Source organism: Anarrhichthys ocellatus, unplaced genomic scaffold (genome assembly GCF_004355925.1).
Source record: "Anarrhichthys ocellatus isolate YVR2014 unplaced genomic scaffold, GSC_Weel_1.0 scaffold17, whole genome shotgun sequence".
Classification (NCBI taxonomy): domain Eukaryota; kingdom Metazoa; phylum Chordata; class Actinopteri; order Perciformes; family Anarhichadidae; genus Anarrhichthys; species Anarrhichthys ocellatus.
In genome coordinates, this window is record NW_022280047.1 from 5,509,826 (window position 1) to 5,522,894 (window position 13,069).

Below are 13,069 nucleotides of genomic sequence, written 5' to 3' on the forward strand. Positions count from 1 at the left end.
TGTAAAACTACAACACGAATCCCCTTAAACATTTATATCTTTAAAACAATAAATTCAATACTTCAGCCATCACAATACTTAATACTGAATCTAAACATAACCGTACTCCCTGTACACCTAAACTAAACGTATTAGTAAATCCTCATTTATCCCAGATATGTGAACACGTTTCTCACCAGGTAACGGCAGAGAAACGGCTGCAATGCTCCGCAGCCTTACAAGGGAGTGGACGAGGTATTGAAAACATGAGAGGCCGTTTAATAAAGTCCAGTTTCACCAAATAATCCAAACCAACGTCAGAGGGTGAAACTAAAAGGTGAAAGCAAAACTATTAAAATATAACCCAGATTGTAAGAACATTTTTTTTCCCTGATAAAGTTTTAGTTACAGCTCTTTCTTCCCATAACCTGGTCAGAATCCATTTACAGTTATTTTTACCAAGTTTGAGAGAAAGATCGACATGGGCACAAATGTGTGACATTTAAGAATAATAAAATACAGCAGACAGTTTACGACATTCACATTTTATTTCCCATATCTTCATTTTCTGTGTTACGATCAACTTTAAATGAATCGCCATCACTGCTCGTTTCCCTCAAAACAAACATAAAACAAAAGAAGCCTGACGTAAACTGCAAAGACAAACATAAATATAACAGCATACACAATCCTCATAGGGACATTCATTCACATTATTTACATCCCATAGACGCACCCGCGAGCCAGGAACAGTTACCTCCCTGGGTTTGTAAGTTGTTGAGTGAAATCTGAAAGTAAGTAGAGCCAAGCGAAGGACAGAAAACGAGGGAACGAGGGAGGTCAGAGGGGAGGAGAGAGAACATGTTTGAAGGAGAGTACGAGGGGAAAGTCAAAGTGAAAGAAGAAACACACTGTAAGAGCATTAGCTGGGCTGAATAATGGAATAACTTTAACTCCTGCACACACACTTGCACTCATACACTTAAAAAGCCTCATATACAAACAGGTTTGCATCCCAGAAAACAATACTTAATAAATTACAGAACTAAAGTAACAGAAAAATAGCCATGCGCTCGCTGTACAAATGCAACAGAAAAGTACCTCATCTCCGTGGACAAATACAGAAAAAAAATCAAACAATGTCTCAATACAAAGCACCATCTGTGTTAATGCATGGGTCTCCACAAAATGTACACATAGATCTCAGGAACGGATAAAAAGGAAACTAAATTCCAGTATAATTTTAAAAACATCACAGCAATGTTACCACTAGCTTTGGACTGGACTCTGAGCACTTCAAAGTAAAGAGGTGACTGAGGCTGAGGTTTGCAAACTGTGACATGTTGTAAAGTGATTCGCTTTGTTTCTCTTTGTGTTGCGCGCGCGTGTGTGTGTAGTGTCTATCCAAAGTGCAAAAGGGTTTTTTTTGCTCTCTGAAGCTCATGCGCCTTGTTCATTACGTTTTTTTTCAGTTTAATACTGTCTAATATTAAAAACAATGAAAACACTGTGCATGTGGATGTTTTACATTCCATCTTCATGTTTGTAATGCTATACGTGAGCCTAGAATTTCAAACCAGGCCTGTTAGTTAGTTTGTGGTTTCTATCTGCATTTCTTTTATAGCACGAGGTTTGTCTTGATAAAGACGTGAACATTCTACATTTGAGTAATATAAATAGTTTCAGTTCTGGATGAAGCAAGGCAAACAGCACATAGATAATCCCACCACAAGCATTGTGGCCCAAGAGGGAGGGGTGAAGGGAGGACGTGTGGTCACAGCTCAAGTGTAGTTACATCGAAGTAGGTTTCTCTTCACGAGACACTCGGGATGATGGACGTCGACCTGCAGCTACGATAGAGCTGCTTGGTCACCCCTGCATCCCGTTTAGACACCACTGCCTTGTCAGAAAAATATGGAAGGAAGGAGGCAAGCAAGGAAGGACACAAGGAAGTCCCGGGTGAGACTAAAGAAAGGAACTAAGTATGGCAGGGTGATTGGATCTTTAAGCTGGTCAGTGAGGGAGATCCAGGTTCCTCCCATCACCAGGAGTTTTTAACCAAACACAGAGTGATGTGTGAGAGGAGACTCAAAAACAGTACCTGTAAGAAGCCACTGGCTCTATTAGCAAGTGGACAAGGGTTCCAGTTAAGGATCGGCGGTGCCTGCTGTTTGCTGCTCTGGCTAGCTATAAGTGAATCTCAGAGGCTATATGGTGTCTGAGGTCAGGGGTTACAGTCCATGAAGGTTATAGTATGACGGTGAAAGGTGAGAACATTCATTGAGCAACACAGTTGGGTCCAGTGGGCCAACAAAATCAATCCATCTGGGCAAGGAGCACCTCAATGTAGCCTACGTAGCAGCGTAAAGTGTCTATATGGAGGTGTGAATCTAAGCTATTTATTCACAAAGTGAGAAGTGTGTTGTGAATATTTCACCTTAGAACTCAAATTGCCAGGGATCTACGAGATTATCACCTCAGCATCAGTCCCTGCGATTCGTCTCGCAGTCGGACAGTTGATCGAGGTGGATGGGGTTCTCTTGGACTTCGATGGCGTGCTCGTTTTCAGGCTCGGCGTCCTCATCGTTGCTCTCTGCGCTGTAGTCTATCGCCTCCAGAAAGGACGGCTCATCCTCCTCCATCACGTAGGTGGTGGGGCTGCTGCTGCAGGACAAAATAAAAAGTGTCATTAACTTCGTCACGGTCATATTCCTCACCTTCACCTTGTCAGGATCCATCTCATTGATGCCGATGGATATTTTAAATTACAAAATGTTTTTCTGCATGCACTATTTCTGAGAAAATATACAACAAATGATAAACATTTGCATAGCACGTCTTGAAAACAAATACATATCTTCCCTCACATACACCATATAGTAGTGTGGTATACGACTGCCATGTCACTGTTCTTCACTCTGAGCTGAGCTCAGAGGCACCGGAGACTAAGAGCTCTCTGATTTCACAGAGTAAACACTCGTCTGAAATGGGTTTCATGGCCCTTGAAAATGTACTGTTGAGAAGCTCATTTCTTAAAAGCACAAATCAAACACATACAAAACGTAAGATTATCAACATGCCAGTTTATTTGGATAAATGTGATCTTTGCTTAGGTAGAAAAAAAATTGACGCCTGTAATCTTAGAGTGTGCCATTATATTCTAAATTCTGCCCGAAGATCTCATAGCATTTCGACAATCATCTGAAAATTGATGATTTAAAATTAATTAATAAATGATTGGTTTAGAAAATGTGACAAAAGCCAATCACATTGGGCTCCTGGGAGTTTGTGATGAAGCGGCCAATCCTCAACTTAGATAAGCTGGAACCAGAGAATGTTGTTAAATGACTTGAATGATTATTCGATGAATTTTCTGTATGCCGCCTAATCAAGCAACTGTTTCAGCTCTATAACTAAACGAATATATTGATAAATAAAAATATTGTCAAAAAACGTTCCAAACAACAGACACTGAATCTACAACAATATTTTACATATTAAAATGTTTCTTAAAATCTCAGTGTGCTCTGACTGGGGAGGCTGTTATTTTCCCAGTGGGTCTTAATGGTTAAATGGTTGCTGGTTCTTTGAGGTTTTAGTGGCTTTAGTGGGTTTTTAATGGTGTTAATGGTCTGAAATGTGATCCCAGGGAGACAGTCGATCCGAGGGGCTCAGACAATGATCTCCCACCAAGCTCACCAGTGTGTGAGTGCAGCAGAGAGAGAGACTGAGCAATTGTGCATCAGTATATGTACAGTAAATGTGTATGTATGCATGTGTGTGCGTGTGTGTAAAATGATGTGGATGGACAGAATGTTGTCCAAACAGATAATGAAGGTTGTGAGTCAACCATTACAAGCCATTATAGAAATACCAAACCCAATCTCTCCTTTCTTTGGGTTACATGTTCTGTATCAGTCAATTGCAGCCATCTCTATAGACAGTCCATCTCGATATACAGAACAGTATATGTGCGTTAAAATCCCTAATTACCTTCATTCACATGGATAAATCTCCACATCTCCAAACACTTAAATGAGTACATCTCTTCCTGTCTTCCTTACACTCACACAAAAACACACCCATGCCCGTATCCACCCATTTACTCATTCTGAGACACCCACTTATTTGCAGACGCTTCCCAATGGCCACGATATCATTGTTATGATGACCTATTAAATGGTAAGTGGTACCATACCAAGCCCCACGCATAAAAACCATAAACCCGGGATGAGAGCAACCAATCCCAAAGGACACTCACGCAAACACACAAGCGCACAAAAACACTTTTGGAGTCCCTTAATGATCAGACACATAAATGATGAATGAATATATCAATATTAGAGTAGAGCAGGAGAGAGGGAGGCTGGGAGACACAGAGAGATGGAGAGACGTGAGCATTAAGTGGTTTTGAGTTGAAAGCCATTCTTTCAAATCAACTGCTTTAACAAATCTGTGGAGGAGCGATTGCTGACATTAAAAAAAAAGAAATAAGAAATTAAGATAACCTTGGTGGTCACAGCTTGGGTTTGGCCAAGTTTAATAATGTATTTGCGGTGGTGAACTGAAGTACAGTTTGATCCGTGTGGACCTCACATTTCAATAGAGTTGATTGACATACAGTGAAGCTATGTGGTCATTTGTTAGGATGTACACGGATACCACTGGCTCACGATTGTTTGAAGACCTTTCCTAAAATGTGGATGAAGACTCAAGAAACTTTAGTGCAACTGACATTTTTTATTATTATTATTTTAGAGTTCAAATGTAATTTTCCTCATTTATCTTTAACTCTTGTGTTTTGGGTCGTCCAAGGCCCTCTTTAAAAAAGCTTTAAAAGAAACATACTTAACATCAGTTTGTCAACAAAATATTTTTCTTCGTTTTATCAAGCGCAATGTTTGACGTCGTTATTGATATTGATGAGGTTTTAATAGTAAGAAGAAACATATTTGAAGTAGAACTGCAGGTAACAATTCATTTCAGTATTTAATCACCCATCTACTATTTCATCAAATAATTGATTCATTAATTAGATTAGAAATGTATAAATTACTGAATATGAATAAATACAAAATTACAAAATATAAATAAATACAAATATTTGATATAACATAAAAAAATACTTTTTATTTGAGAAGTCTATACTTTGTAATTGCCAACATAGAGAAGAGAGAAACAGAGGCCAGAACTCAAAGACAATAATCAAGATGAACTCTTCCAGAAAGCAAACACGTTGTGACAAGAGTAATGAACAATGTGAAGATATAATACACTGTACTGATATAATACACTGTACTGATATAATACACTGTACCGATATAATACACTGTACTGGACGCACTGGCACTGCTCTGATACTGCTCACTTAAATATATATTTTTCTTTCCTACTTATATATTCCAGCTACAAGCGACTGTGCAAGAAGGCCGTGTAGGCTACCCATCTGCATGATCCATGTGCATTTACATCCACACTGTACCATCGTGTTCACTGTGGCCCCAGCCAACCTCACTGTGTAGGTGTGAAGGGTTTAATTAAAATAAAAATGGCTGTTATACTCTCCCTCTTAGAGGAGAATCGGTTAGAATAATTGTCAGCAATATCATTATTTCTCTCACTCTGGAGTTGTCATTAATTCCTCACACATGATCATTGATAGAATTTCAATGATGCTCACAGCAGCCCTCCATAAATGCATGGCTTCATCCGTTTCTTGAGTAGTGCTTCAGAGGTGATCCGGGGTGACAGTCACACCGTTGAGTATCAGTGCCAACGGGGAAACGTGTCTGGCACTAAAGAGGGGGATTTGTGCAGATAAATGGAAAACGGTCTGTAAACACTTTACTGCTTTCCAGGTAGAATTTTTGGCAGCAGAAAATACTTCTCATCCGAGATACACTCTTAGAAATAAGGGTTCCAAAAGGGTTCTTCCTGAAGGGCTAGGGTTCTACCCAGAACCTTTAGCTTCTGAGGAACGCTTTTTTGAAGAAAGAGTTTTTTACAAAACCTTTTTGTAATTAAATAAAAATTCCCAGTAGAACCTGGATAGAACCTCCAAAGAGGGTCCTGTGTGGTCCATTACACCAAAGAAGGGTTCTTTGTACAACCTCTCATATGGGGTTCTGGATGGAACCTTTCACAGTGAGCTCTAGGTACAACCCTTTATGTTGGGTTCTAGGTGCAACCCTTTATGTTGGGTTCTAGGTACAACCCTTTATGTTGGGTTCTAGGTACAACCCTCTGAACGAGTTCCAGGTGGAACCTATATAAAAGGTTCTACCAGGAACCAAAAAGGGTTTTCCTATGGAGACAAGCCATAGAACCCTATATGGCTCTAGGTAGCACATTTATTTCAAAGTTTGTATCTTGGGAAGGTTACAATGCTGGGAAAAAACAGTTGAAAAAGCCTGTCATCTGTAGTGTGAACCTGCCTTCTTGTTCCTATTGGATCACAGACTATATTCCTTGACTGTGTGTTGTGTGTGTGAGTTTCTAACCTTTAAAGCAACACTCTAAACCGCCTCACAGCATCTGTGTGCACCTGCATGGTCTGTGCGTGACTTTGCAGCATGATACATTACTACTAACCTGACCACTTTCGTCTGTGTCCCAATGATGTCGCTCTCTAAATCCAGCAGGTGTTGGTGATTGCGGATCCCCGTCAGCCTTTTCAGCCTCAGCAGGGCCACACAGAACTGAGCTCCCATCTCCTCCAGCTCTCTGGTGCCGATCTGAAGACCCTGAAGAGAACATGTGCACATCAGAGACCATGTATACCAACAGATAGATACTAAAATGTGTCACACACAAACAAAGATGCCACATTCCAAAAAACTTGAACACACACACAGTATGTGCACACTTCCAACATATAGCTAAATAAAAAAAAAAATTCCAAGAATCCAACAGAAATCTATTTTAAAATGGCTGCTGTAGTTTTTTTTAGCTGCTCTGGAGCCGGGGGATGAAGCTGTTGTCCATCTTCAAACGTCCCAATTCTCAATGCTGGAAAGCAGTTGCTGAGGAAACTTTTCATGTAGAAACATGATAATATATTCCATTTGCAGGAAGCACACATTCAAAAGCATATGCACTCACACCGGCAACCCTAACAAAGTCTTCCCAGTGCTGTACAATCATACCAGTAAATGAATACTCACTCGGGGAGACACACACACAGAGCTAACCCCCGACTCAACCAAAAAACTTTCATGTTCCTATTTCCCAAGAGCAGAGCTACGGACATCAAAACTTGGCGTGGCCACAGAGATATGCAGCTACAATACAGTAGACATTAGTTCCTGCACATCTGGACAAACACTTGCAGATACACCGGTGGGTGTGCTAATCAGTGCCAAAATGGCATCCCTAGACATTGGCAGAATTCAGTAGGAAGGAAATCAGCTGGGGTGGAAAGACAGTGAGAGAGAAGAAAGGAAGGTAAAGGGGTCAAAAGGAGGATAAAACAGAGAGGCGAAGCAAAGAAAAAGTGGAAAAAAAAGGATTGCAGCTCCACCTGCTGGACGTTGCATTAGATTTATCGAAGCACCTCCCTTTCACTTACAGACGGTGGACACAACAAAACACATCTACAATGCAATAAAACCAGACACATTAGCTAGGCAATTCATTCTGTGCATACTGTTTAACTGTTTTTGTTGAAGTTTTGTCAGAAAGGAAAATAGCTCTGGCCAATTTGCCTCCTGTGGCCCATTCATTTGCATATATGCAAAGATATGCAAACAAATGTCCAGGCTGCCCTGGTATCCAAAGGGTTAAGCCGACCATGAACGGCAATGTCCCCGGTTTGAGTCTAACCAGGGACCTTCGTTGCGTGTCCCCATGTCTCTCATTTCCTGTCTTTTCTCTCCACTGTCTCTTTAATAAATTCACAAAAGAGAGTATTTCACTGCAGAGTTATTGTATTAAACTACATAAAACATAAACACTTCATTGAAACTAAATAAAATTCACGCTTACCTTATATTTTCCCTGGTCACAGCCACACAGCGTGCTCTCCATGGTGTAGCTGCGCTGCACTCCTATCTCTCTCCATACAACAACACGGGCCGTTGACTCTTTGGAGCGCTCCACAACAAAACTACAGCTGGTCATGCTGAAGGCCGGGGCGATCTGGGACAGGATCTTAGGAAGCGCCTGAAAAACACATGAAACTGTTTGAGTGTTTTCGTGTCGGTATGGGTCCGTGAGTACATCGGGGGGGGCAGATGGTGAAGTACATTTTGTAGTAGAATAACTGTGTCCAAGATAGACTGGCTTATCTACCGAGCAGTTGCTTGGGAAAGCAGAAGTATTGACTGCTGCTACCCACAATGTTTGCTGTGGGTTTGTAGCCCCAAGTGACTCGTCCGCTCGAAAACTCTGTCTTGAACTGGCATCTTTATTCGCATTCTGCTGAATTAAAAACATTTTTTGCATTCCATAATGCAAAAGAGATGTTGGCCTGACCAGCTTCCCCGCTGCACAGTGAAATTCAAGGTGAATTATTAAAATGACCAAAGTAAAAGCAATCGGAGTATGTTTGTCAGATAACAGCTGGTGTCGAAACACATGTTAATGACTAAATAGACAGTAGACTAATAGATTAGGGATTTCAATTGAAGAGAAAAAGGAAATCCATTGCAATGACACAGAGGGAGAGATAAACAGGAAGCAAAGTAATGTAATATGGTGCGACAATCTGTTCTTTAGTGAGGGACACAGGATTGTATTTCAGTGCATACACTATAACGAACACACATGTGCTGATATGTAAATATAAGCTGCTCTGATACCATCTCTTTTCTGTAAAACTCAATACAGGTGATCTCTTTGTACTGAGTTCAATGCAATTATCATGCAGCGATGTGAGAACAGTAATCTGAAAACAGAGGGGAAGAGTGAGATAGTGGTACTGTAAGGATGAGGCACAGCTCATTTGCGTGTGTGTGGTGTGTGCTCACTCTGTATCCAAGGTCCTCTTGTAAGTCACTGGACGTAGCACTGATATTGGATTGCCAGACTGTCTCTTTCACGCTGCAGCCGTACATGAACACATTCTTCTTCCTGGAATGACCGTGGTAGTCGCAGAATACCTGTGCATAAATGTGGATGTACACACACACACACACACACACACACACACACACACACACACACACAGGAAATAGAGGGAGAAAAGGATTAAGATGATCTCCTCTTGTTTAAATAGCTGTGTAAAAAAAGGATTAACACAAAACTACAAATCATCAGAGACAGATAACATTAATTCACTGTATCATCGTCAAATGCACGGTGATACTGTGTTATAGTAGCTGTAAATGCACAGTGATACTGTGTTATAGTAGCTGTAAATGCACAGTGATACTGTGTTATAGTAGCTGTAAATGTCAGTGGTACTGCTCATATTTCTCAAAAGACATTTTCTCAGATCTATTTCCAGAGGACAAACAGCGGCCTCATCTTGCTCTGTGTTGTTAAGTCATCACCCTTTGTACAGTAAACAAATCTCCGATAAAAGCAATATCCCATTATATCCAACCTGCTGACGCACAGTGTATTAAAGAGGGCTATTGAGGCTGCTGTGTATGGTAACTGCATTAATGTCTCAAAACCAATGTGGTTATTTATTGATGTGAAATTTAGTGGACATGCAGAGCGTGCATCTCAACAGGAGGAATGGCACCAACATTAATAAGACGTTAGAAGAGGCTCTTTATGCATCGCAAATGAAAGATGATGCGGCAAAGTGCAAAATACCCCTGAAGAGGTCATACCAGTGGTGCCCTTTGTATGTGTGCAAGGTACTGCAGCAGGCTCTTAGTGTGGTAGATGGTGGGGTGGAGCTCTGCATTGGGGTTCTGCCACTGGCGATTCAAATCCTCTCCGCTCAGAGAACAACGATGACTACAGCAGAAAGGAGATGGCAGAAGAGGGGGAGGACACAGAGTGAAGGAGGACAGAGCAACAGCTGGAGAATCCTTCAAGACAAGATCGTGTGTGTGTGTTAACGGTAAATAAAGCTGTGACCAACGTGCAGGCCCAGGCTCGGCAGGTGTATGCATCTTCAGTGTGTATATTTGAAAGCTGTGAATGCGTGTTCATTTCTAGACTCATTTTACTCACTTTCCATTTACAACTCCATCTGGGTTGAGCATGGGGACTATCTTGAAGATGTAGGCATCTCTCAGGCTGGCTGCCAGGTGGCTGGTGCCCATCAGGAACTCCAGCGTGCCCTTCATTACCCAGCTGGCGTTGGTCTCTCCAGGATGCACTCTGGCCGACAGGAAGATCAATGGACGATTCCCTGAAGAGGGAGAAAGAGGGAGAGTACAGCACAAACAAATAGAAGAATGAGGAAACAAAGAAACAGATTCTTCAATTTAAAGTTTTCACAGGTGAGGAGAAGCATCAGTGAACTACATTGGACAGAAAACCTACTTGGGAACACTGGCATGCCCTGATGCCCCAGGGCTGTTCTAATGTAATACACAGTAGTGATGCAGTAAAATGTTCTTGCAAGGATTGGTTTTTCATTAGTTAAGCATTAGAAAGGAACATTTCTGTCACTTACTATTGAATTTCTTAGAGGACATTTTGGAGAGCTGGAGCCGAGCATGAGGAAGTTGGACCTTTAAGCTTAAATTATTTTGTCACACAGATTTTCTGAAAGGATGAGAATGAACTTCTATCACCAAAATGACTAGATTAGATTTGTCAGAAAGGTTTGTTAATCGGCAACACAACAGTCATTAAATGTTTAGATATTATGGCTCATTAACAATCTCTTCAGGACATCTGGAAAAGATACATTTTGGACACCCACGTCAGTTTACCAATGTGAACTTGATTTTGTTGCATATTGAACATTTTTCCAGATCAACTCATTGATTTCTTTGCCATTTATTTTTTTAACATCGAGGATTTTATTTCACCAGGAAAATGAACTCAGTCTCAGAAAATGTGAGTTCTGGGAACAAACAATAAAGGCTGCTGAGGCTACAAAGGTTTTTCCAGTTTTTTACAGGACACAGAAATTGTTCTGCTCAGGAATGGGAGTGATGGTGAGCAAATAAAAAAAAAAAAAAAATAGACCTACGGTGATTTACTTACTAAACTGACAGATGTGGTCATTAGAGTTGGATTCTGGCATGGCAGTGATGGTGAGAAGGGGGCAGCTGTTTCCCCCCAGAGTTTCACAGAGGACGTCCTGTCTCAGGTAGATCTTGGGGGTCCTCAAAGCCACCAGTTTGGACAGGTGCATCTGAGGATACAATGACAGGATTACATTTTTTACATTTCGCTCACTAACATTAAATACAACTTCCATTTGAGCCCCCCCCCGTTCTTCACACATTTTACTGTTGTATTGTTGCACTGGCTGTTTATTGTGTGATTATGCGATTCAGATTGGGCTTCTCTATTGTTGCTTGTTTTATAAGCAATTCTGCTGAGTCACTCTATATAAAAGGCCGACTAAATGTAACTATACAACATAACTATTGGCATAATGAGTGTACGGTATTTTGAGAGCACAGTAGCTATCTGAGCTCAGATTTGAACGGCAAATAAATGATACAAAGAAAACAAAACAGTTGACTCCATCATGAGGCTGCATCTGGGGTCCCACTGGGGGTCTGGGAGGTTTAGCAGGGAGCAAAACTCTTACAACTAGACAATATGGACAAGACGGGGTGAGGGTTGTTAGTGCTCAGAGATATGTACACTACTAAATGCTAGTGCTCTCTGGATTACAGCAAACAGTGGTATTGTAATACTACCTTAAGAGTGGAGTAGGTGTACGGGTAATGATAGGCAAAGTAGCAGACATCGTCCTTATGGCTGAAGCTTGTGCTGAATGTCATTGTATAATAGGACTTTCCTTTCTGACCACCCGCTGCAATGGAACTCCTGGCAAAGTGATTCCTAAGGAGAAGATGAGTCATGACTAAATGTTGCACGATACAGCACTCACAACACACTCAATGGCTTCTTTATTAGGTACACCTGTATAATCTACTGCAATTCAATACAACAGCTGTTCCATACACTCTGCCTAGTTTATAATGTTGGACTACTATCTCTGTAAATTGCACATTATCTTTATACTTCATACTGTGAACTTTCGCAGTCCCGGGGGAAATGCACAAATTGTACAACTTTCATTTAAAAACAGATATGTTGCGCATATTTTAGTATCTCTTTTCATATTTTTATTGTAATTTCTTTTATTCTATATTTTCATGTTTCTTGACTTTTGCAGTACTTGCTTTTTATCTGTATTGTCTCTTGCTATGTTTATTGTTATGCACCAAAAACAATTAAGGCAATTTCCATATACGTGAAAAACTACTTGGCAATAAACCTAATTCTGAAAAATTCAGAGATGTGTAAAATAAAATGATGTGTATATTACTGAGGTAATAGTTTATGGTGATGTAGTTCTGGACTACATTATATTGAGATGTGTTTCCTCCCTGATGTTCGCTAATAGGGAGGACTCTGACAATGACAAAATAAACCCTAACGCCCTAAACATTGTGGGAAATCATAAAAATACTTTATGGCAGGACAGTTGTATTGAATTGCATTAATTGATTGTAAAGTTGCATCTCAAAAATAAATATGTGGTGCAATTTGTGACAAAAGGGTGCGTCTCCCTTTTCCTTCTAAAGAATGCTTTTCAAAAATGTTGCAGTACTAAATACATTAATACCAGCTCATAATAACTTCGACAGTGTAGCAAGCAATAAAGTAGTCGAGAGAGCTTTATAGCTACTGTATTTAAAATACATAAATATACAAGGTGATCAATAAACACCAGCACGTTGTCTGCAGTATGGAAAAATTGGTATGCTGCATAAAAACTTTGCACTTGCCCCATGTTACTGTAACACTTAATAAAAAGATAGTTTTTGTCATTTCCCTCTCCCCCTCTGAGTGCACCTACTTGTAGTAACAGATGTCCGTTCCTGTTCTGACCCAGCGAGGCCTGCCACTGATCGCCTCCTGCACAGAGTACATCAGCACCTGCATTCCTGCACACACACACACACACACACACACACACACACACACACACACACAC

General features: G+C 40.6%; 1 protein-coding gene across 3 annotated transcripts in view; it reads right to left on the minus strand.

The window, feature by feature from the left end:
• Positions 1–508: 508 nt before the first annotated feature.
• The window catches only part of agtpbp1 (ATP/GTP binding carboxypeptidase 1), a 28,485-nt gene continuing 15,924 nt past the window's right edge, over positions 509–13,069 (minus strand). For all 3 annotated transcript variants that reach the window (XM_031856156.1, XM_031856155.1, XM_031856157.1), the window contains 9 exons: positions 12,932–13,019; positions 11,763–11,907; positions 11,095–11,245; positions 10,108–10,288; positions 9,759–9,888; positions 8,946–9,077; positions 7,963–8,139; positions 6,571–6,722; positions 509–2,643 (listed from right to left, as the gene is read on the minus strand). In XM_031856156.1, coding sequence (XP_031712016.1) covers positions 2,463–2,643; positions 6,571–6,722; positions 7,963–8,139; positions 8,946–9,077; positions 9,759–9,888; positions 10,108–10,288; positions 11,095–11,245; positions 11,763–11,907; positions 12,932–13,019 — 1,337 coding nt within the window. In that variant the 3' untranslated portion in view covers positions 509–2,462. The remainder of the gene's footprint in view (positions 2,644–6,570; positions 6,723–7,962; positions 8,140–8,945; positions 9,078–9,758; positions 9,889–10,107; positions 10,289–11,094; positions 11,246–11,762; positions 11,908–12,931; positions 13,020–13,069) is intronic.